Source organism: Pleurodeles waltl, chromosome 4_2, assembly GCF_031143425.1.
Source record: "Pleurodeles waltl isolate 20211129_DDA chromosome 4_2, aPleWal1.hap1.20221129, whole genome shotgun sequence".
NCBI classification, from domain to species: Eukaryota; Metazoa; Chordata; class Amphibia; order Caudata; family Salamandridae; genus Pleurodeles; species Pleurodeles waltl.
This window is the reverse complement of record NC_090443.1, coordinates 1019111769-1019137363: the sequence shown is the minus strand read 5'-3', so window position 1 is coordinate 1019137363 and position 25595 is coordinate 1019111769. Positions and strand designations below refer to the sequence as shown.

The 25595-nt window shown below is 45.7% G+C and overlaps 1 protein-coding gene across 2 annotated transcripts in view; it reads right to left on the bottom strand.

Annotated features, from left to right (window-relative positions):
• The window catches only part of LOC138293602 (serine-rich adhesin for platelets-like), a 620895-nt gene that overhangs the window by 491907 nt on the left and 103393 nt on the right, over positions 1-25595 (bottom strand). For both annotated transcript variants that reach the window (XM_069232871.1, XM_069232872.1), the window contains exon 4: positions 4121-4234. In XM_069232871.1, coding sequence (XP_069088972.1) covers positions 4121-4234 — 114 coding nt within the window. The remainder of the gene's footprint in view (positions 1-4120; positions 4235-25595) is intronic.

Sequence of the window (25595 nt, the reverse complement as noted above, 5' to 3'; positions counted from 1 at the left end):
TGAGGTGGAGGCGCCTCTTGTGGCAGTGGATTTACCCCTACCTCTGAATTGGAACCCCTGAAAGATCCCCTGGAATAATATTGTTGTCCGTGTTTTTGTTGGGACTTTGAGGCCTCTGATGTTTGCAGTTTAAAACCTGATCTGAACAGGGGTCTTACAAAAAGTGCCCCGAAAAGGTGTTGTGTAAAGGGCACCCATGGCCTTTGCTGTATCGAAGTCCTTTTTTAATTATTCAATGGTGGTATCCGCCTCAGGTCCAAATGGTTGTTATTTATTGAATGGCATATTAAGGACCGCTTGCTGTATCTCAGTTTTGAATCCTAAGGACCGCAACCAAGCAAGCCTTCTGATCATTCCACTAGTATTAATTCCCCTAGCTGCAGTGTCAACTGTGTCTAGTGCGGATCTAATTTGATTGTTGGCAATAGTCTGTCCTTCTGCCAGTACCGGCTGTGCCCTTTTTCGGTGTTCTTTAGGGAGATATTGAAGGAACTCCTGCATTTTGTCTCAATGGGCCCTGTCATACGTGGCTAAAAGAGCTTGGGAGTTGGCAATCCTCCACTGATTTGCAGCTTGAGTTGCCACTCTTTTGCCTGCTGCATTGAATTTGCGGCTTTCTTTATCAGGGGAGGAGCATCCCCTGTGGACTGACTATTTGCCCTTTTCCTAGCTGCACTGACCATGATGGAATCAGGTGGCAATTGTTGTGATATAAAAATTGGATCTGATGGTGCAGCTTTATATTTCTTATCCACCCTAGGTGTTAGTACCCTAGCCTTGCCGGCTCTTTAAAAATGTTAGCATGTTTTAATATGCCTGGAAGCATCTGCAAAAATTGGTACTGCTTATGTGTAGAGGATAGGGTGTTGAATAGGAAATCATCCTCTATGGGCTCAGAGTGCAGCTGCACATTGTGGTATGTGGCTGCTCTAGCAATGACCTGATTATAGGCCGTGGTGTCTTCAGGTGGAGATGGCCTTGTGGGATAAAGATCAGGATCATTAGATGGAATTGGGTCAGAGTTGTACATATCCCATGGGTCCACATTATAAGGATTGTCACCCATATAATCCCTGTGTGAGGAGACAGGAGTTTGTGCAGAAAACTGTGTGGGTGAAGGTGGTGGTGGTGGAGTGTCAGGTGGTCCAGAAGTAGGAAGGAAAGGTAAATGCGGTGGAAAAGGCTGATGCACTGTCTTTGGCCTCGCTGGTTTCTCCCTTATGATCTGGAGAGAGGCAGAGGTTGCACACTGAGTGTTGTTCGGGGTATGGGAACTTGGCTTGGAACCAAGGGCAGAATCGAAATGGAGTTCGATCCATGCGCCTGTGACGCAGTAGGCCCGAGAAGGGCGCGGGCGCCCAAAAGGGCGTTTAATCAATCCCGACCCTACAATCGGATCAAGTGTAGTGAGAAAATGCGTTCGAAAACAATACCAATGCTGACAGAAAAGATAGAGAAGTTCACATAGTACCGAACCGAGATCTACCGGAGCAACAGGGAACACGTCCGAACCCGATGGCGGAAAGAAAACAGTCTAACAAAGGACAAGATGCACATGCACACTATCACCAAGAAGAGGAGTCACTTGACCTTGTGACTCTAAAAATCTTCTTAGAAGAAAAACAACTTGTAACACTACAAGCCCAACACTAGATGGCAAACTTATGCAAAGAATGTGTATCTGCAGCTACTAATGCCATCAAACATATATATATATATATATATATATATATATATATATATATATATATATATATATATATATATATATATAAATATATATACACACACATATGTATACATATATATATATTACCTAGTGCCAATTATTTACTTGCCTATATCTTTGGTGCCGGTTAAAAAAATCTTCACAGAACTTTCCAAAAAACAATTGACTGTCACATCAGCTAGTTTCTGAAAAGATTCAGGGTGATCCATCAAGCGGGAGCTGAGAAAAAGGGGGGTTAAAAAAGGTGCGTTTCCCATGTTAATTCCCACAGGGATTTTGAACAGGAATAGTGCCCAAACCACTGGACAGAATTACACCAAATGTGGCAGGAAGGTAGTTCTCAGTCCTGAAAGTGCCCTTTTTGTTATTTGGTGTAAATATGTTCAGTAGTGTTCAAAATATTTAGGAAAAAAACAAATTTGTATTTATAGAGCTGTGAAGGCTCCGCGAACTCTCTCGGTCTCGTACTGAGATCTGACTGGCTGCCAACACTTCAATAAGAAAGTGATGCCATCTTGGGATTCAGCTTCAGCCGAGTCTCGAAAAAAAGGGGCCAGGGTAGGGACACCCTGACCCCTTAGCTCTGGTGCTAGGGTCCCAGAAGGACACCGTCCTCCCCCCCCCCAAACAAAAAAATTTAAAAAACAAAAACAAGCGCAGGCTTCCGTGCTTGTTTAACGGCAATCCCTGGGTGGGCCAGGTCCCGCAGGCACTCAGATTTTGAATGCGGGGGGTGGGACTGCCTGACCCCTGCCCCCCAACATGCAGCTCCAGAGGCCACCATCTCCCCGGGTCATATTGTGAAAAAGAAATGTGGGGGGCCACCCGGCCCTCCCGCAGCCCTAGGGACCACCACCTCCCCAGAACAGATTGTGAAAATGAAATGCGGGGGACCGTCCTGGCCCCCTCCGCAGACCTGGAGACCGCCACCTAACCGGGCCACAATGTGCAAAGAAATGCGGGGGAGGGTAGCGCCCGCTCCCCGGGGCAGATTGTGAAAAATTAATGCGGGGTGCAGCCCAGCACTCCCCCATCCCTCACACCCCCACCCTCACCCTCACGCAGCCCAAGGGACTGCCACCTCCCCAGGGCACGATGTGCACAGAGTGGGATGGAAGAGAGAGAGACAGGCATTGCAATGGTCTCTCCATGCAATGGCTTCAAATAGTAAGACTAGCAAGATGTTTGGTACCAATGTTATACTTACATTGGGATGCAGAGCGGAACAGAGTCACTGGTCAAGGTCTTGTGCTGTCACTCACTAGGCTGAAGGTCCTCCTGCCCCGCACAGCCTTGGGTCGTGTGTGGCAGTGGTTGGATTAACCTCTAGTAATAAAAATAACTTCGCATTTAAAAAAACATAGAAATTCACTGAAAAAAACAAAGGTTACAGGGATGTTATAGTTAGTAAAAAAGAATTTAAAAAACAGAGAAATTCACCTGTTATAGTTAGAGATATCTCAAGTAACTATAACTCGTGCCCTAAGGTAACTATGACTCACGTCCTCACCATGCACTGCTAATTACTCCACAAATTACTGCACTCATGACACCTTTGATAACATCATTGATAATATCAATGTAATATTTGCAGTAACATTTTTGACGAAAAACTGTGTATGGCGGGGGCGCGAGTTATAGTTACCTTAGGGCACGAGTTATAGTGACTTGAGATAACTCTAACTAAAATAGGTGAATTTCTATTGTTTTGTATGTTTAAAATGTGAGCCTAAATATAACATCCCTTTAACCTTTGGTTTTTTAAGTTAAATAAATCCAATCTTCCAATATTTAGGAGATTGTGTTTCATTGCATACTTGTTATGGCTTCCGTACCTGTAGTCTTGTGAGATGTTCTATGTGAGCCACAGCCGGAAGCTTAGCATGTCGGCATCTAATGCAAGCCCATATGATTCTCTTCCCAATTCTCCTCTACCGCTGCGGTGTCCTCCAGTTGATCATTTGTATACTGAGGTGAACAGCAGGAGACTATTGAGGGTGAAAGCACTCGCATTATTCCATGATACCGCTACGGAGGCGTAGAAGGAGGATGTCCCATGACTGATGAAGACTGTGGCTGCTCACAGCACAGTTGTTCACAATGGGGGATTCATTTTAGATTTCACTATATTACTACACTACTTGATTTACTTGGTGATGGATGAGGAATGGGAGTTTGAACAGCGCTGTGAAGAATTTGGCGTTGGAACTTGATATCCGAAGATTTCTGATGACGACAACAGTATATTTTGCTTTTTACATCAGTGACCATATTAAGTTTATTTCCAACCAATTGTGTGCATACTCAATGGACTGGAGGTCAGAATTTCTCAGTTTTTTGTTATTTAATACATGAAACATGCCTTGAGGCTTCCTGCAGCCAAATGCTCACCTTTCGCCTTGTCCCTGGTTGATCTTCAGATTCTGATGTTGGCAAACTAGATCCTTCTCCCTGGCTTCCATCACCTGAGGCATCAGAAGTCTGGTCTGAGTTGTTCCTTGATCTCTGTGGAGAAAAATAATACTTGAGATTTTGAAAGATACAGAACCCAACATCTAGAACTATTCACAATCAGCCACGTTACTGATGGATTGAGTCTCTATGTTTAGTACTTCTAGTTACAATGTGAGTCAACTGAAGCTGGGTTAGGAAACGGAATACCGTCGGAGTCTAGAGTGGTTTTAATTCATTTAGGATCCGCTCTTCATTTTGCGTGACATTTATCACTAGGGCAGGACACGGTAGAAAGTGTGTTTACTCTTATTGCTCTATAGGCTGTGTACACCTAACATCAAGCTGCGTCTTCGTCCATGACCATCACTGCGTACAGTGAAATCTGCCGGGAGAGATCTGAGCACACTCCTTGGTCAGGGGTCTTGGCTAAGCCTGTTTCAACCCACTGGAATTCAACCCACTTCATAAGCCTGGCTCTCAAGAGATATTCATCTATGGAAATGCAAATGCAGCTGTCCTGTGCCAGCATTCACTTTCCAAAGCCCAAGCTAGACTGTTCTGGAGCACCAGATGCCACCAGCTACTCTTACATATGGTGATGATGCAGAACAGCTAGGGAAGAATGTCAAGAGTACCTTTGAGGATGTGATCCACTCCTAACAATTCCCTGTCCGAAGACCACCGAAACAATGTGAGCTTGCTATGCTCTGCTCGGTGCTCACACATCTGCAGCATTACTGGCTGAAAGGAGACCCCTGGATGTTGAGGTATCCGGATGGTCCAGTGGCCAGGTTATTGTGGGTTGACTTCATGCAAGGTTTTCAGATTCCATACAATGTGCTACTCAAGGGCAGTTAGGTAGAGAATTAAGGATGCATGGAGAAGCCCAGGGAGAGGGCAGAAAAACAAGACTAACAAGTTACGTTGCAGAATGATAGGCCATTTAGCAAAACACCAATTAAAAGGCCTCATTGTATTGACACTGGCAATAGCTCCTAAGAAAACATTGCACGAGTTTTGTTTGATTCATTACCTTTCTTGGCCTAAAGAGGCATCAGTAAATTACTTTATTGGCCAATTAAAATGACACACACCAGCATTGGCACAGCCATGGAATGGGAGATTGCCGGTCCAGCCAGGTGACATTCAGCTCCTGGGGATTAAATTTCGAGGATTCCACTACATGGACAGGTCCATGTCAAATGGATGATCGTGGCCTGTGCGATCTTTGAGAAATTCAGAACCTGTGCGAAGTGCGTTGAGAGACAGCTGTCCATGCCTGAGCAGGGGCTGCATTCCCTCAACACTCAGTGATGGTTGGCAGGGGCGACACAGACTGAGGACGCTAGAACTGGCGGCGGAAACATTTGGTGTTCCATTAACCGAAGAAATGACAGAATGGCCTGCTACTAACTTGACTTTGCTAGGCACAGAGCTGGACTCTGTTTAGATGGTGTTATGACTGCTGGGAGGAGAGACTGGCTCTTTGAAATGTTTGATATAGAAAGTGATGGGTGAGAAGAAATGTGAGTTGAGGAAACGGCAACAGGTGCTAGGGCGCTTAACCGTCACTTGTGGAGCGGTCGTCCTGGTTCGGGAATTGTTTCAGGCAACCGACATTTGCCATGAGAAGGGCAACAAAACCACTCCACGGATTACGCATGACAGATAGAAGTAAACAGGACTTGACAACAAAGATTGCCGAACCAAGCGCCACCAACGCTAAAGCTGGGCCTCGTAGCGCTATGAGCTGTTTGCACTACTGAAAAGTCTGTGGAAGCTGAAAGCTTGAATTGTGGTGCTTCAGCATCGAATGCAGATCACTCTGAACTGTCTTGGACTAAGGTCAGGGCTGGATCATTCATAGGACCACGTCTGGCACCTGAGCATAGGAATTGAGATAGGCATTCAGTGAACTCCTCTGGTCCTCCAAGAGTTATTAATGCCAGCCTGAAAGCAGTGTCCATGATCTATATCACTGGAACAGTGAGGGCGTTGAATGATGCTTTTTAGCAGCATGCAAAGAGCATTGGCAAAGCCATAGGTCTCGTCTTTGGCACCTATAGGCTTTCTGAATTACTTTTGGTTATGCTCTTCGCCGTCGGCTTTTGTCCCGATGCTGTGCATCATTGTCAAAATAAATTAAAAAGGACAAGTGATGCATGCATGTCTGATGAAGTATTCGTGGGCATGCATCAGAATGCATGTGCGGGCCAGCGAAATGATGCCGTGGCCAGTGGCTTATTTTTTTATTTACCGACCCGAGATGGCAGATGCCACTGGGATTTGTAAATAAAAAAATACTATTTTTTTGTGCAAAAGTGCACAATTTTAAAGGAAGGACTAGAAGGTTTGGGGGTAACGGAAGAGGGAATGGGGTGAGTTACAGACAAGAACTCGTCTTCAGGTTTCCTTCTATTGCTTGTGTGTTCCAATGGTGACATGCATGGAAGGGGAAACCCACGGCTCTGACATAAATCCGCAAACCGGATGGAGCCGGGATAGTGTCAAACTTTGAAATTTTACCAACCTGGTGAACCCTGCATATCTCTGGGGTGAAGGTCCTGGGTGGTGCAAGCAGAAGTTGAGCAATGAGCAGAGCATCTTTGAGAAGCCCTTATTCCGGAAGACGTCATTCTTGTAACATGAGTCACTTCCTTCTTGGCCAAGGATGCTGAGGGAACACGGTCATGGCCAGACCCTTCTACGTATTTTCATGAACGCAAAAATGGAAATATTTGCATGTGTTTAGGGCGATTTGTAACACTAGTGTGTGCAAGTGTGTCTATAAGTGCATTTTAAATTGCGTATATCCATGTGCATGCGTTGCACTGTTTTCGGGTCCTTGTGAAGGGGCTGAGTATATTTTTGTGCGGGGGTTGCAGAGCAAGGTAGAGAGAGGCAAACAGAATATCGGGGACTGAGTCAAAAGAGGTAAGCGAAAAGGGGGTTGCATGGGTGTATTCGGTTACTTACGGGTAATCTTATTTCATTTATTTCCAGGGGCGGCTCCTCCGCTATGACAGAGGAGCGTCGCCCCCACGCCAGCAGCAGCAGCTGCAAAACCTTTTATAGTAAAAACATAATAAACAGAGTGTATTATGTTTTTACTATAAAAGGGGCGGGGCCACGGGCATGACAGGGACAGAGGGGGAGTGCTGTGAACTCCCCCTTGGTGCGCGTGTATGTTTGGCCAGTCGTCTTGGGCCGGCCAAACACACATGCGCACTATGCTCTCTCCAGCCCGGCACTGTGTTGTCGGGCTGGAGATAGCAGGCACAGGCTCCCAGTCTGCCTGGGAGCGCCAATCATAACGCTTATTATTAAATATTTTTGGAGTTCTTCTCACCCCCACGCGCAGCACCACCCTGTTTCCCTTGAGCTAGCCGTGTCTGTTTATTTCAAGAATTTACAGAGTGCAACACTCTTCCCTTAAGGGATATCACAGCCCTAAATTCACTGAAAACTTAAGTGTCAAAAGGTGAGATAATATAGGGCAAAGAATACAGCTAGACAGAGATTCATCTGGAAAAAGCCACGTTTGTCCTGAAGGTAATATGGTCCTCCATAAGACGGATATCAAGGGGCAGTGAGTTCCATTGGACCCCTGCTAAACAGGAAAAGGATCGGCCCCCTGTCCTTACTTTTTTAATACGCATTGTTTTAGCTAGTACTAGGCTCTGAGATCGCAAGTTACAGGGTGGATTGTAGAATTCTATTTTAATATGTAGTATACTGGGCCTAGGTTATTTCTTGCTACTTTCTTAGGCTCAAGGGCTGAGCCTGGGGCAGCTGGCCACCAAGAGGCGTCCCAAATCTGTCCAGCTCTGCCAAAAAGCAGTATTTCTGTCTTTTCAGCATTCAGAGAGCTCTCATCCAACTTGACACCTCCATTAAGCAACTAGTAAGATGTTCCCTAGCTTCCTGGTGTTTGTCCCCTATTGAAATTACCAGTTGGGTATCATCCGTATAAGAACTGATTATTTTCTGACGATTTTCACAATGGAAGAGGTGTACACATTGAAAAGAATGGGGCTCGGCATTTGGAGGTGCAGGGAGATGACCTAAATGTGTCCAACTGCACCGACTGACTTCTCTCACTCAGGAAGGAGCCAAATCATTTTAGGGCTTCACAGGAAATCCCTACCTCAATTTTTTTTATCAATAGGTAGTGGGACACCCTATCAAACACTGTGGATAGATCAAGTAGGCTCAGGACAGCAGCCTTGCCCTGATCTACTTCTAATCTGATATTGTCGAATTCGGCAAGCAATGTGGATTCAGTACTATTATTAGATCTAAATCCAATGTGAGAAGAGCCTAGCAAGTTATTGGTTTGAAGAAAGGCAGAGAGTTTGGTAGAGTTGTGACGTCTGTACCCGCTTTTATTTTTACTAAGGGGAGTGTCAACACTTACTTCCATGCATCTGGATATTCTGCCGTGGACAGATAGGTTAAACATCTGGGTTAAAAAAGGCTTAGAATGAAAGCGAGGCAAGCAAAGATAAAATGGGGGCAGGGATCTAATATTCAAAAACGAAAATTCGATTTCCTCTCACCCACCACTGAAGGGAGGGTAGGGAAGGAAAGTAGGACTGTGGCGAGGAAGACTATGACACTGAGTAATGAAGATTACTGATAAGTAACAAGGTCATTACCTACCTCACCCATCAGTCCCCATAAGCTGAGCGTATACCCAAGCCACCAACCCACGGAAGGAAATTGGTAACTGAGACAAAAATCTGCACCACCATGTGTTTTACTGAACCCGAACCAACAGGAGGAACTCACAATCATTCCAATGCTGACAGCACATCAGACCCAAAAGATGCTGAAAACAAAATTCCCATCCAAAGCGTAAAATGAGAAACAAAGGTGTGAGGACTCGACCATATTGAAGCCACACCTGTGTCCTTCAATGAGGGCCCTTTAAATAGGCACTGTCTCAAAAGACTCCTCTAGTAGAGCAGCCTTGCAGGACCACAGGCAGACATATACTTGAGTTCTGGTATGGCAAAGAAATTACAGTCTTTATCCACCTACTCAAGGTGGGAACTGTAGAACATCGATCTCTACTGCACAAGCCAAAAGAAATGAACCGAAAATCCATTTTATGGGCAAAAGCCATCCTTTCCAAATAGATAGTAAGAGCCCTGCCCAAGTCCAAGGAATGCTAGAGACTTTCCTGTTCTGAAGGAATAGAAAGATAGACAGAAGGTAGAATAAGGTCTTGACTTACGTGAAAAGAGGAAAAGATCTTGGGAAGGGGTCTGGCTGCAAACCTGATTTATCTGGAAAGATCTTCAGAAAGGGATCGAGATATAAAGCCAATATTTTTAAGTTTCGCCTGCACAGCGCTTGTGCTGTGCTTGCAAAGTCTTTTGTAATTAAAAAAAAAATCTTCAAAGGGGCTTAGAATTTACCCCTTACTTACCTGAACTTACCACTGGTTTGTTCCAACGCCGCTCTAATTTGTGTGCTTCTGATTGGCCAGCATGTAGTCTCCAGATCATCTTCTTTCACTTTTGCTCTTGCTTTGCCCAGCTTGGAGCCTAGACCAAGTACAGCTTCTGGTCACTGGCCACTGGCTACTGGCCAGTGTCCTTCTATTGGCTACTTCACTGTGAAGGTACCTTTTTGGCATTTCTGAGCTAGCACTCCTTATAAGTGCATCAGCAGTCTTCTTTCCCATTCCATGTGCCAAAAGCAGCCTCACCTTCACTCCCCGCTGCGCTTTCATTTATTGGCCTGAAACCCTAGCTCTTTAAATGTTTGATGCAGCCGTTACGATTCTAGACCCAGAGCCTCACTTTCAACAGTGCTCCCAGCTTTGCCCTCGTGCGGTTATACCCTATGGGGTCAGCTGAAACATATCATTTGCACTCAGATTAGCATCTCTTTGGCAGCATAATGCCAGTGCTGTTGTGGACAGCAGGCTTGGACCATCACAAATTAGGTTAATGTGCATTTATTACTGGTGTGTGCTAGAAGCAGACGGCACGTGCTTTCATCCAGGGTTCCCAGCTCCTGCCTAAATAAACCACATTAAGCCTTTGCTCCTTTAACTTCAAAACAGGGAAACATAAAAAATGTGTTACCCCCAAGCCTGTGTATTTAGTGAAAGGCAGGCCACCTAGTAGAGAAAAACAGGAGCATCTTCGAGCACATATTTCCCCCTCCATGCACTGTAGACCGCTGTACTCCAACCCTCATGCAGGACACAAGACCTTCGCTACTGCATTACATTGTGATGGGAAGGGTCAAACTACTGCGCTCTGGGCTTCCCTCCACCCAGGCGTCCAGCTGACCCTGAATATGCCTCATGTCTATTCATGTATCCAGTCACTCCACAATCTGCTTCATATACATAATAAAGATTCAACATGTTATGGGATATAAAGGCCAACCGCTTTTAAAATTCATAAGTTTACATTTAATGAATGATACCAAATATTTCAAATAGAAAATGCTAATATCTGAAGAAGCAGGGCCAACTAAAGGCAGAACTTGCATTATTAATGGTACAAAGATGTCATGCTCTCCACCCCAGGGGGTTGAAGGGATTGTTGCCATACTGCTAACAGTCACTGTGTCCTGTATGCGCTCTGAGCTGCCCACGCGTGCCACCCCCCAGCTGCTGCGCTTGCTGGTCTGAGAAAAAGCCCAAGGATGAAGGACTGGCACTGCCACAGTGTGCCTGCTAACAGGCCCCAATTAGTTGTCAGTCACCTCCAGCAAACTTCATTCCCTGTGACCCACACGTTCCTTTGTTCGACAAAAATCACCATTCCAGCATCACCATTTTTGAAAACGGCAGACACACACCATTTTGCCACTTTAGACTGGCAGTTTTTAGGTCACTGTCTGGTTTGCAAAGACATCTTGTGATCCACGTCCCGCCCATCCCCTCTTCTGTCTTTATTGCTTACCCCAGGCCACCCCCTCCATTGTTGCATGCCCCTCACTCCCACCCCTCCCGCATCCTTATTTGTTGCACCCATCCCTCCCACCCCCTCCTGCTTCCTTCTTTGTTGCCCCATCCCTCCCATTTCCTTCTTTGTTGCCCCCGTCCCTCCCACCTGTCCTGCTTACTTCCCATCCCTCCCACCTCCTCCTGCTTCCTTCTTTGTCACTACTGGAGAGACACGCAGTTGGTGGCTCTAGGAAGGGCCTTGGGGTCTTCTGGCTGACTGCTGGCTGCAGTGTCCCTCCACACTTTGGTCAATACCAGTGTTCCTGGGCCCTCTGAATGTTTTTTCACCTTATTTGTATGTATGTATAACATGGCTAAAAATAAAAAAAAAGCACTATGACCAGGCCAGCATTGTCCATATCATAGCACTTTTGTTTACCTTAAGTTATATTTCACAGCAGCTCAACTGCTCTGCAATTTGTAAAAACACATTGACAACGTCAATAGAATTCGTATAAGCGAACCCTACTGGCTTTGCCAGTGCTTGTTACCCCAGCCTCAATCCTGATGAAATAGCCACCGGAAAAAAGACTTTCAAGGTGAGAAACCTTGAAGAAACCGAAAAAAGGAATTGGAAACATGGGGCTCCATGGCTGGACTTACTTGCCTCTCCACGGACTCCCTTCCACGAAGAGCAAAGATCATGGCTGAATATGCCCACTCGATTGTCCCCTCAGCCTTCTTCTCCACCTGGTCAGGGAAACCTCCTCTGAAATAATGGAACTAGACCCGCCATCAGGGAATCAACCTTCACGGAAGCTGGAAATCCCTCATCAAAATTCTGAAGAGGATAACGTTTAGCAAGAAACCGGGGAAACCCTGACTTCGCCAGATCTACCAATTCTCTAACCACAAGTCCCCCAATCAGCTTATAAAATTAAAGGAACTCAGGATCTTTTTTTTTCTTTTTTTTGGAAGGAAAAAAATCATCATCCTACACTAGATTCCCTGTCTGGGGACAAAGGATTTTCCCCAAAATGCTTTAGCAGGTCCTTTAAATCTGAGGCCTCAGTGTATTTGCCTCTGATCTCCTCCTCGCCTGAGTGCAGTGCTTAATTTGAGGTGGTGGTTTCCGGTGCGGGGCACCGGCACTTATTTTCCTGCCTCAAGCATTTACTGAGAGTAAAAGACACGTATGGAAAAGACGGAGGAAGATAAAACGAAAAAGCATCACACAGAGAGAAAGCAGAAAGCTGTAAGAGTGGGCTGAAGGAGCAGTGAGTGGCTGTAAATGGATTAACCCCTCCCATGCCCCAGGCGAGCTGGTCTCGTCCAGGCACACGGTTGCCGTGTGCCTGGGACGAGACCAGCTCGCCCTGCACCCGGCCCACAGGGGGCGCGCTAGCGCTTCCCGTGGGCCTCCCTCCCACGCCCCGCAGTCGGGGATGGGGGGAATTAAATTGTATATGCTGTCAGAAAGTAGTACAGGATATGTGTGTAATTTCTGGGTCTACACTAGTAGGGATTCCAGTATTGACCCCCAAGGTTGTCCGCCCACTTTTGGAGTTAGCGAGAAAATTGTGTGGGAACTTGGTAGACGACTGTTTAACAAAGGTCACCATTTGTACGTAGATAATTTCTACACTGGAGTGCAGTTGTTAAAGGAGTTGTTTAGAGTGGACACTGTGTCTTGTGGCATAATCCGTTCTAACCGGAAAGGCTATCCAAGGGAGCCTGTCTGTAAAAAACTTGAGAGGGGACAGTGCAGTGCCTGGCAGAATAATGAGCTGCTCGCTCTGAAATTTTCAGAAAGGAGGGATGTGTACATGCTATCTAACATCCATGATGAGAGTACTTCTCCTGTGACTGTTTGGGGTCAGGTTGCCGAAGTGCGCAAACCTGCGTCCATTTTGGACTACAATAAGCACATGGGTGGTGTTGATAGAGTAGATCAGAGGTTGGAACCTTACACTGCTCTTCGTAAGTCTTACGTGTAGTATAAAAAGTTGGCCATACATTTATTTAATTTGGCAACTTTTAATGCTTTTATTGTGTTCAAGGATTGATCACCTGAGTCAAGGATGAAATTTGTTAAATTTCAGGAGTCAGTAATAGAGAGCCTTATCGTGGTGGAACACGCAAGAGTTCCTAGAGTAGCAGTGTTGGAGGATGTGGCTAGATTGAAAGATCGCCACTTTCCGGATCACATTCCCCCCACTCCCAAAAAAGACTTGCCCACTAAGAAATGTAGAGTATGTGCCCAAACAGGTATCTGGAGAGAGAGCCAGATGTACTTCCTCGATTGCCCTTCAAAGCCTGGGCTGTGTGTGGCCAGCTGTTTCAGGAGTTACCGCACCCCAAAAAGATTTGGGGAAATACCGTGAGCGTAAACTGCCTGTTTTATATTTTCAAATGTTCAGTTTCACATTTCTGTCATGTTTTCAGTTAGAGCTTTTGTGTTTGTAGTTTTGTACTTATTTTATAATTAGTGGTGTCTTTGTTGTTTATAAACAAAAAAAAAGTGATGGCGGTGTGTGTGGGGTGGCGCTTAGCTGGCGGTGTGCGTGGGGTGGTGCTTGGCTGGCGGTGTGCATTGGGTGGCACTTGGCTCGCGGTGTGCGTGGGGTGGCGCTTGGCTGGCGATGTGTGTGGGGTGGCGCTTGGCTGGCAGTGTGCATGGGGTGGCGCTTGGCAGGCGGTGTGTGTGGAGTGGCGCTTGGCAGGTGGGGTGCGTGGGGTGGCTCTTGGCTGGCAGTGTGTGTCGAGTGGCACCGGGCTGGCGGTGCCAGCCAAACGTCAGTCCACACACTCCCATCAGCTAGTGTGATTGCTGTATCAGGCATGTGGGAGTATGTAAGTGATGGGCGCTGTCTGCCGATGTGAGTGTTGTAAAGTGCTGGGCCCGTGGCTGGCGGCGTGAATGGTCTTGTGCATCTCATGTATGAAAGGTGTGTGAATGGACTGTAAAGCGGTTGGTGCCTTGACGCGGCTTTTGTAGCTCACAAGCTGTGAGTCATTGGTTCAGTTTTTTGGCCTTTCAGTTATTAACAGTGCATTTCATTTTTGTGAAATGTCTTGTTAATAACATTTTATCCACTGAACCATCACTCACCCTTGTGTCAAATCCAACCAGTATGTGTGGTAAAAATGACAAAACCTGCTCCGCTGTAATCAGGGGTCGCAGCACACCTGTGACACGCTAGGTGTCTCAGGTGGGACCCCGATGATGAAGCATGCCACCAACTTGGTTGGTGGGTGAGGGGTCTTTTTTACCATAACCTAAGTGCGTTTCTTTTCACAATTTTAGTGTTTGGAACATCACAGAAGTACGTGGACACATCAAAATGATATATTACAAAACTACCTGTGTTTGGGGGGAGGGGGGCACCTATGCTTTTGGTCCCGGGTGCGGCCTTCATCTAGGGAAACCTACCAAACCCAGACATTTTTTTAAACTAGACACCCCAAGGAGTCCAGCGAGGTGTGGCTTGCATGGATCCCCCAAATTTTTCTTACCCAGACTCCTCTGCAAACCTCAAAATTTGCTTTTAAAAATATTATTTTCCTGACTTTTATTTGTAGGATCACCGCTCCGTCACAAAATTCCTACTCTGCAGCGTTTCCCGCAGTCTCCAAAGTAAAATGATACCTCACTTGTGTGGGTCCCCAAAGCAGAGTTAGCCTAAAGATGTATGAAAGAAAAATATGTGCTTATCAACTTGCTGTGCTTTCCCCTCAATCTCTACAGGTTTTTGGCCTTTTTCTGTTGCAGGCACCTGGGCCCCCACACAAGTGAGGTATCATTTTTATCGGGAGACTTGGGGGAACGCCCGATGGAAGGAAATTTGTGGCTCCTCTCAGGTTCCAGAACTTTCTGTCACCGTAATGTGAAGAAAAAGTGTTTTTTAGTGAAATTTTGAGGTTTGCAATGGATTCTGGGTAAGAAAACACTGGGGGATCAACGCAAGTCATACCTTCCTTGACTCCCTCGGGTGTCTAGTTTTCAGAAATGTTTAGGTTTTGTAGGTTTCCCTATATGGATACTGAGCCCAGGACCAAAACCGCAGGTGCCCCCCCCCCGGCAAAAAAAAACAGTTTTGTATTTGATAATTTTGATGCGTCCAGGTTGTGTTTTGGGTCATTTCCTGTCGCTGGCACTAAGCCTACCCACACAAGTGAGGTATCATTTTTATTGGGAGACTTGGGGGAACGCTGGGTGGAAGGAAATGTGTGGCTCCTCTCAGATTCCAGAACTTTCTGTCACCAAAATGTGAGGAAAAAGTATATTTTAGCCAAGGTTTGAGGTTTGCAAAGGATTCTGGGTAACAGAACCTGGTGAGAGCCCCACAAGTCTCCCCATCTTGGAATCCCCTAGGTGTCTAGTTTTCAAACATTTACAGGTTTGGTAGGTTTCCCTAGGTGCCGGCTGAGCAAGAGGCCAAAATCCACAGGTAGGCACTTTGCAAAAAACAGCTCTGTTTTCTTTGGAAAATGTGATGTGTCCACGTTGTGTTTTGGGGCATTTCCTGTCTCGGGCACTAGGCCTACCCACCCAAGTGAGGTATAATTTTTATCGGGAGACTTGGGGGGACGCTGGGTGGAAGGAAATTTGTGGCTCCTCTCAGATTGCAGAAATTTCTGTCACCGAAATGTGAGGAAAAAGTGTTTTTTTAGCTAAATTCTGAGGTTTGCAGAGGATTCTGGGTAACAGAACCTGGTGAGAGCCCCACAAGTCACCCCATTTTGGATTCCCCTAGGTGTCTAGTTTTAAAAAATGCACAGGTTTGGTAGGTTTTCCTAGGTGCCGGCTGAGCAAGAGGCCAAAATCCACAGGTAGGCACTTTGCAAAAAAGAGCTCTGTTTTCTTTGGGAAAATGTGATGTGTCCACATTGTGTTTTGGGGCATTTCCTGTCGCGGGCACTAGGCCTACCCACCCAAGTGAGGTATAATTTTTATCGGGAGACTTGGGGGGACGTTGGGTGGGAGGAAATTTGTGGCTCCTCTCAGATTCCAGAACTTTCTGTCACCGAAATGTGAGGAAAAAGTGTTTTTTGTCCAAATTTTAAGGTTTGCAAAGGATTCTGAGTAACAGAACCTAGAGAGAGCCCCACAAGTCACCCCATCTTGGATTCCCCTAGGTGTCTAGTTTTCAAAAATGCACAGGTTTGGTAGGTTTCCCTAGGTTCCAGCTGAGCTAGAGGCCAAAATCTACAGCTAGGCACTTTGCAAACAACACGTCAGATTACAATGTAAAAATGTGATGTGTTCATGTTGCGTTTCCTGTCACGAGCATTAGCCTACCCACGCAAGTGAGGTACCATTTTTATCGGGAGATTTGGGGGAACACAGAATAGCAAAACAAGTGTTATTGCCCCTGGTCTTTCTCTACATGTTTTCCTTCCAAATGTAAGACAGTGTGTAAAAAAGACGTCTATTTGAGAAACTGTAATTCACATGCTAGTATGGGCACCCCGGGAATTCAGAGATGTGTAAATAACCACTGCTTCTCAACACCTTATCTTGTGCCCATTTTGGAAATACAAAGGTTTCCTTGATACCTATTTTTCACTCTTTATATTTCAGCAAATGAATTGCTGTATACCCGGTATAGAATGAAAACCTATTGCAAGGTGCAGCTCATTTATTGCCTCTGGATACCTAGGGTTCTTGATGAACCTACAAGCCCTATATATCCCCGCAACCAGAAGAGTCCAGCAGACGTAACGGTATATTGCTTTCAAAAATCTGACATCGCAGGAAAAAGTTACAGAGTAAAACGTGGGGAAAATGGCTGTTTTTTTCACTTCAATTTCAATATTTTTTAATTTCAGCTGTTATTTTCTGTCGGAAACCCTGGTAGGATCTACACAAATTTCCCCTTGCTGAATTCAGAATGTTCTCTACTTTTCAGAAATGTTTAGCTTTCCGGGATCCAGCATTGGTTTCACATCTATTTCTATCACTACCTGGAAAGAGGCTGAAAGCACAAAAAAATTGTATAAATGGGGTATGTCCCAGTAAAATGCCAAAATTGTGTTGAAAAATTGGGTTTTATGATTCAAGTCTGCCTGTTCCTGAAAGCTGGGAAGATGGTGATTGTAGCACTGCAAACCCTTTGTTGATGCCATTTTCAGGGGGAAAACCACAAGCCTTCTTCTGCAGCCCTTTTTTGCCTTTTTTTGAAAAAAAACGAAATTTTCGATGTATTTTGGCAAATGTCTTGGTCTCTTCAGGGGAACCCACAAACTCTGGGTACTTCCAGAAGCCCTAGGACGTTGGACAAAAAGGACGCAAATTTGGCGTGGGTAGCTTATATGGACAAAAAGTTATGAGGGCCTAAACGCGAACTGCCCCAAATAGCCAAAAAAAGGCCTGCCACCTGAGGGGGAAAAGGCCTGGCAGCGAAGGGGGTAAAGAGATCCGAAGTGGATTCAAGATGCTCTGCCTCGGTATTCCGTGCTCGCACATTGAATTGCAGCAGCTGTGTGTTTCAGAGGAGAGCTTTGGGCACCGGTACCTTTTTATTTACAAATTAAGCACTGCCTGAGTGGTCAGCATCAGGATCTGCAGATAAAACCCTAGGGGCCTTAGCTGAGGGAGCACCCTCCGGAGCTGCAAATGCAGCTTCCACTGATGTATTAATGATTTTCTGCAGGGCTAACAAACCGTGGGAGGTCCCCTCTCCGGCACCCATCCGTGACATTTTCCTCCTCAGATGAGGAGACCTCAATATATCTCCGTCTGCACGCCTGTTTACCTCCATGGTGTTGCTCAAAAATACACAGGGAAGGGCGTGTTCTTACATATGTACAATACCACTTCCAGCATCCATCTCCGTTGCTAGGCAACCAAGAAGCCCCAATCAAAGCGCGCTGCAGGGCCAAACTGCATCCCCGCTGCTCGTAGTGAGGTGGGGTCAGCATATGATAAAGGCTGCAAATAAACTAACAAAGTTCTGCCGCCAGACCAGGCCATACACTTAAAACTGAAAAAATACATAGGAAGATTTTCAAAAACGTACTACTTGTTTAACAGTGGGTGCACGTCCGCACGCAACAGAAAGAAAAAAAAAAACACAGGAAGTCCTGGTGTCTATTTCACACCTTTATGGGCAGGTGTTATTCTACTTCCTGTGGGGCACGTAGGGTGGGGCTGAGTTTCTTTTCTGAGCTGGGAGAAATGCCGCGCACGAGCAACGATGGCTCAGTTTGTGAGGACTGTAGCATGGAAGACGGACAAGGTAGGTAATACCTGCCAAGGTAGGAAGAGGCAACCAGAAAATCAGTAAGTAAAAAGGAACACAAACCAGGGACAGGGCCCGCTTTGCTAATAGGCAGACTAGAGCCGATACAGACAAAACACGAGAGAGAGAAGCCACGGAGACGCTTTGTACACCCTGCCACATTAGAAGGCAGCAAAGAAGAGTGATAAGGATGCCAACGAACGGTAAGTGAATGGACGGGCTAAAATATCGTTTTTAGAGGTTTTTCATTAGACACAATAGGCCGTCAAGCGACTGCGCATGCACGCTGCCTGCAGGCTCGTTCTAAAAAGGATGGATGGAATGCTTGAATTAGTCACTGGTATTTACTCTGGCTGCATCCTAGCCCATCATTGTTTTGCACACCATGCCACCCCAGTTTGGACCCATCCATATGGAAATCAGTCTTGACCCTACTCCAATGGGAAAAGTCCAGTCTGAACTGCCAGGCCAGGTCCTCCCCGAACTGGAACACAAGCAACCCATGGCCGGCTCATCAGCCACATATAGCTTGGCTCCAGTGACAAAGTGTGCACAGGACCCACGTCTTGACATGTCTGTCACCTTAGAACGACACACAAAAGTATACAAAAGGTGATGGATAGAATGCTTGAATTAATCTCAGACAGTGGTAATTACACAGGCTGCATCCAAGTCCATCATTCTTGTGCACACCATGCCACCTCAGTTTGGACCCAGCTATGGAGAAGTGAAGACTGCAACCTGCAGACATGAGATGTGTATTTCTCACATTCCTAAGGGCTGCAGTGGGACACACACACTGAAGGGAGAGGAGCAGTGCATCGTCAAAGGTCTTTTTCATTCTAGGAAGAATTGCTGGTCAGTGGGGCCTGAGCTCAGTGTCAGATAGATAGTGGGGCTGATAAGGTTGGCACTACCAGGGAATCCTGCGAGAGAGGAAGGCTTTGAACCTTTATGGGGTTTAATTCAGTGTAGGCTGACCACCAGACATTGTTCCCTTTGCCTGTGTTTTGTGTCAATCCGAATTAGAACCTCTCCTGCTGTGGCAGACGGTCCATCTGACAAAGGGCTGTGTACAGAAGATGGCATTTCAAAAGATCCGATACCCCCAACACGAATTTCAAAGGTCAGACACTAAATCACATATGTCTTAACTAACATAAAAGTGAGAGCATGAGCCCCATACTTGTTGTACAGCACTGTCTCATCAGGAGAAGGAAGGACACTAAGACTTCTAGCTGCTGAAAACAGGACTGGGAACTAACGTCACCAGTGTCCCTGCTGGGTAAGGGACCATCATCCTGAAAGTCAAGCCCACTGACCTAGAGCACCAACCATCTCCCTAGCAGACTCTGTGATGAGGAAGAAAGGACCTGGACACAGCAAGGCCCAGGAGGTATCCTGGCGATTGGGTTTTGGTGGGTGAAGTGTGAGACAAGCTGCCCTGTCAGGACCTTGGCAGAGTGTGGGCCATTGCCAGTGTCCACGGCCGAGTCAAAGACAACCGTGTGGCAGAGTGGTGGCATCACTGTGAAGTGCAGGCCCTTGTCTGTGGCTAAAAGCAGGTTGGGCAGAGGGGGCCTCTAAAGTGTGAGCCTTTGTCCATGACTGAGACCAGATCGGTGATCCTCGTCTTGCTGAAGAGATTGCCACTGTGAAGTGCAGGTTGTTGCCCATGTCTGCAAGCAGGTCAGAGACCCTGTGTGCTAGAGATTAGGGACCACTGTGAAGTGTGGACCCTCGCCTATGACTGAGGCCAGGTCAGCAATCACATGCTGCAGAGAAAAATACAATTGTGAAGTGAGGGCTGTCATCCATGGCTGCAAGCAGGTCAAAGGCCTCCGTGTGGCAGAAGAGGGAGATGACTGAGAAGTGCGGGTCGCCACCCATGTCTGAGACCAGGTCGACAACTCCATACTGACAAGGAAGGGGCCACCATGAAGTGTGGGCCATCGACCGTGGTGAAGAACAAGACAATGACCCCCCTGTGTTGCCAGGCGAGGGGGTGGGCATGAAGACAAAGCCATTGCTGTGGACTGGCTGAGGTCTGCGATGTCCTGTGAGACCAGGAGAAGGGGACCACCGTAGAGCCAGGAGGAACACTTGCGGATCACCGCTGGAGCTGGACACAGACATCCGACATTGAAGCAGGGCGTCTGGAGACTGAGGAGCCCTTTTCATCAGGGAAGAAACTGCAAGAGGAAGCAGGCCTTCAGAGTTAGGAGGCCACGGCTTGCACCGAGGATGCCGGTCCGCCTTAGATTGCCAGCTGCCATTGGGTCGAGTAAGTCTGTTCCAGGCCAGTGGGCCACTGGGACTTGCAAAAATATAGCCTTTGGGGTGCCTGAGACTAGTGTGGACGGGAAACATCGTTTACAACTATGCATTTACCACGAAATGCATTTACAACAATGCCATTACCATGAATATGCCTTTACCACGTATGCCTTTACTACAACTATACCTTTACCATGCATGCCTTTACAACGACTTTTGTTCTAAAGGCATGAATTGTAAATATATATGCGTGGTGAAGGTTTTAAAGGTAAGTATTATTTGTTTTATTTTGTAAACGCTTGAATGGTAAAGGTGTATGTGTGGTAAAGGTTTTGCAGGTAAGTACAGGTAAGTGTTAAGTGGTTTAAGTGCAGATATATATATATATATATATATATATATATATATATATATATATATATATATATATATATATATATGGAAAATGTCACTTACCCAGTGTACATCTGTTCGCGGCATGAGACGCTGCAGATTCACATGCTGTGCACATCCCGCCATCTAGTGTTGGGCTCGGAGTGTTACAAGTTGTTTTTTCTTCGAAGAAGTCTTTTTTCAAGTCACGAGATCGAGGGACTCCTCCCCTTTCGGCTCCATTGCGCATGGGCGTCGACTCCATCTTAGATTGTTTTCCCCGCAGAGGGTGAGGTAGGAGTTGTGTATATAGTAATAGTGCCCATGCAATGGAGTAAATATGTATGTACATAATGTGTTTAAAAATAATATATTTACAAATTTACAAATGTACAAGTCTAATATTTTCTCAATTTAAAACGGCTACAGGCTCCCGGGGAGGTGGGAGGGCGCATGTGAATCTGCAGCGTCTCATGCCACGAACAGATGTACACTGGGTAAGTGACATTTTCCGTTCGATGGCATGTGTAGCTGCAGATACACATGCTGTGCATAGACTAGTAAGCAGTTATCTCCCCGAAAGTGGTGGTTCAGCCTGTAGGAGTTGAAGTTGTTTGAAATAAAGTCCGTAATACTGCTTGTCCTACTGTGGCTTACTGTGTTGTTAACACATCCACGCAGTAATGTTTGGTAAATGTATGAGGCATAGACCATGTGGCTGCCTTACATATTTCAGTCATTGGTATGTTTCCGAGAAAGGCCATGGTAGCACCTTTCTTTCTAGCTGAGTGTGCCTTTGGTGTAATAGGCAGTTCTCTTTTTGCTTTTATATAGCATGTTTGAATACATTTAACTATCCATCTGGCAATGCCTTGTTTGGATATTGGATTCCCTGTATGAGGTTTTTGGAATGCAACAAACAATTGTTTTGTTTTGCGAAATTGTTTTGTTCTATCTATGTAGTACATTAGTGCCCTTTTAATGTCTAATGTATGTAATGCTCTCTCTGCTACCAAATCTGGTTCTGGAAAGAATACTGGGAGTTCCACTGTTTGATTTAAGTGGAACGGTGATATGACTTTAGGTAAGAACTTAGGATTTGTTTGTAGAACTACTTTATGCTTATGTATCTGAGTAAAGGGTTCTTGTATAGTAAATGCGTGTATTTCACTTACTCTTCTGAGAGATGTGATAGCTATCAGAAAAGCTACTTTCCATGTTAAGTACTGTATGTAGCATGAGTGCATGGGTTCAAAAGGTGGACCCATAAGTCGTGTCAAGACAATGTTGAGATTCCACGAAGGAACTGGTGGTGTTCTTGGTGGGATAATTCTTTTCAGACCCTCCATAAATGCTTTTAAGACTGCGACCCTGAATAATGAAGTTGAGTGCGTAATTTGCAGATAAGCTGAAATTGCGGTGAGATGTATTTTAATGGATGAAAAAGCTAACTTTGACTTTTGTAAGTGCAGTAGGTAGCTAACGATGTCTTTAGCAGATGCGTGTAATGGTTGAATTTGATTATTATGGCAGTAATAAACAAATATTTTCCACTTATTTGCATAGCAATGTCTTGTGGTTGGTTTCCTAGCTTGTTTTATGACCTCCATACATTCCTGTGTAAGGTCTAGGTGCCCGAATTCTAAGACTTCAGGAGCCAAATTGCTAGATTCAACGATGCTGGATTTGGGTGTCTGATCTGTTGTTTGTGTTGAGTTAACAGATCTGGTCTGTTTGGTAGCTTGATATGGGGCACTACTGAGAGGTCTAGTAGTGTTGTGTACCAAGGTTGTCTTGCCCAAGTTGGTGCTATTAGTATGAGTTTGAGTTTGTTTTGACTCAATTTGTTTACTAGATATGGAAGGAGTGGGAGAGGGGGAAAAGCGTATGCAAATATCCCTGACCGACTCATCCATAACGCATTGCCCTGAGAGTGAGCTTGTGGGTACCTGGATGCGAAGTTTTGGCATTTTGCGTTTTCTTTTGTTGCAAATAGGTCTATTTGCAAGTGTTCCCCACCTTTGGAAGTAAGTTTTTAGTATTTGGGGATGAATTTCCCATTCGTGGATCTGTTGATGATCCCGAGAGAGATTGTCTGCTAACTGGTTTTGAATTCCAGGTATGAACTGTGCTATTAGGTGAATGTGGTTGTGAATCGCCCAATGCCATATTTTCTGTGCCAGGAGACACAACTGTGTTGAGTGTGTACCTCCCTGTTTGTTCAGATAATACATTGTTGTCATGTTGTCCGTTTTGACAAGAATGTGTTTGTGGGTTATTATAGGTTGAAATGCTTTCAGCGCTAGAAATACTGCTAGTAGTTCTAAGTGATTTATGTGAAACTGTCTCTGCTGAGTGTCCCATTGTCCTTGGATGCTGTGTTGGTTGAGGTGTGCTCCCCACCCTATCATGGAGGCATCCGTTGTTATTACGTATTGAGGCACTGGGTCTTGAAAAGGCTGCCCTTTGTTTAAATTTATAGTGTTCCACCATTGAAGCGAGGTGCATGTTTGGCGGTCTATCAACACTAGATCTTGAATTTGACCCTGTGCCTGTGACCATTGTGATGCTAGGCACTGTTGTAAGGGCCGCATGTGCAATCTTGCGTTCTGGACAATGGCTATGCATGAGGACATCATGCCTAGTAGTTTCATCACTAATTTTACCTGTATCCTTTGTTTTGGGTGCATGGCGTGTATTACGTTTTGAAATGCCTGTACCCTTTGTGGACTTGGGAGTGGGAATCCCTTTTTTTTGTGTTGATTGTTGCTCCTAAGTATTGTTGTATTTGACACGGTTGTAGGTGTGATTTGTTGTAGTTGAGTGAGAAACCTAGTTTGTGAAGGGTTTCTATGACATACTTTGTGTGTTGTGAACACCGTTGTTGCGTATTGGTTTTGATTAACCAATCGTCTAGGTACGGGAACACATGTATTTGCTGCCTTCTGATATGAGCAGCCACTACTGCCAGACATTTTGTAAAAACTCTTGGCGCTGTTGTTATCCCGAATGGCAACACTTTGAACTGGTAATGTACTCCTTGGAATACAAACCTTAAGTACTTTCTGTGGGAGGGATATATAGGTATATGGAAATATGCATCCTTTAGGTCTAGTGTTGTCATGTAGTCTTGATGTTTGAGCAGTGGGGTCACGTCTTGCAGTGTCACCATGTGAAAGTGATCTGATTTGATGTAGATGTTTAGTGTTCTGAGATCTAATATAGGTCTTAGAGTTTTGTCTTTTTTGGGTATGAGAAAGTACAGGGAGTAAACTCCTGTTCCTCTTTGATTAATTGGTACTATCTCTATAGCATATTTTTGTAACAACGCTTGGACCTCCAGTTGTAAGAGTTCCATGTGTTGTTTTGACATGTTGTGTGTTTTCGGTGGGACATTTGGAGGGAATTGTAGAAATTCTATGCAATAACCATGCTGGATAATGGCTAGGACCCACGTGTCTGTTGTTATTTCCTCCCAGTGTTTGTAGAACTTGGTTAGTCCCCCCCCCACTAGTGTTATGTGTTGGGGATTTGTGACGTTGAAGTCACTGTTTGTTTTGTGGAGTTTTGGGACTCTGGAACTTCCCTCTACTCTTTGGGAACTGTCCCCCTCTATATTGTCCCCGAAAACTTCCCCGCTGATATTGACTCTGATAAGTGGGCCTTGTTTGTGAGGTTGAGGGTTCTGTACTCTGTCCCCGAAACCCCCCTCAAAACTGTGATTTCCGAAAAGTGCCTCTACTCTGCGGGGAGTAGAGTGCGCCCATGGCTTTGGCAGTATCTGTGTCTTTTTTGAGTTTTTCTATAGCAGTGTCCACCTCCGGCCCAAACAACTGCTGTCCGTTAAATGGCATATTCAGCACGGCTTGTTGTATTTCCGGCTTGAATCCTGATGTACGCAACCATGCATGTCTCCGTATGGTTACTGTTGTATTTACAGTCCTAGCAGCTGTGTCCGCTGCATCCATTGCTGACCGTATCTGATTGTTTGAGATACTCTGTCCTTCCTCCACTACTTGTTGTGCTCTCTTTTGGAACTCTTTGGGCAGGTGTTCTATGAAATGTTGCATTTCGTCCCAATGAGCCCTATCATATCTAGCCAGCAAGGCCTGTGAGTTGGCAATGCGCCATTGGCTGGCTGCTTGTGCCGCGACCCTTTTCCCCGCAGCGTCGAACTTGCGACTCTCCTTGTCTGGAGGTGGTGCGTCTCCTGAGGTGTGTGAGTTCGCTCTCTTGTGAGCTGCCCCTACTACCACTGAGTCTGGTGTTAATTGCTGCGTGATGTACACAGGGTCTGTTGGTGGCGGTTTGTACTTCTTCTCCACCCTTGGAGTAATGGCCCTGCCCTTTACAGGCTCCTGAAACACTTGTTTGGAGTGTTTCAGCATTCCCGGTAGCATAGGGAGACTTTGGTACTGGCTATGTGTGGACGATAGCGTGTTAAACAAAAAGGCATCCTCGATAGGTTCTGCATGCAGGGTGACATTATGAAACGCCGCACACCACCGGTGTGTAGGCTGTACTGTCCTCAGGTGGTGACGGTCTGGCTGGATAACAGTCGGGACTGTTATCTGATACCGGCGCATCAAAAAGATCCCATGCGTCG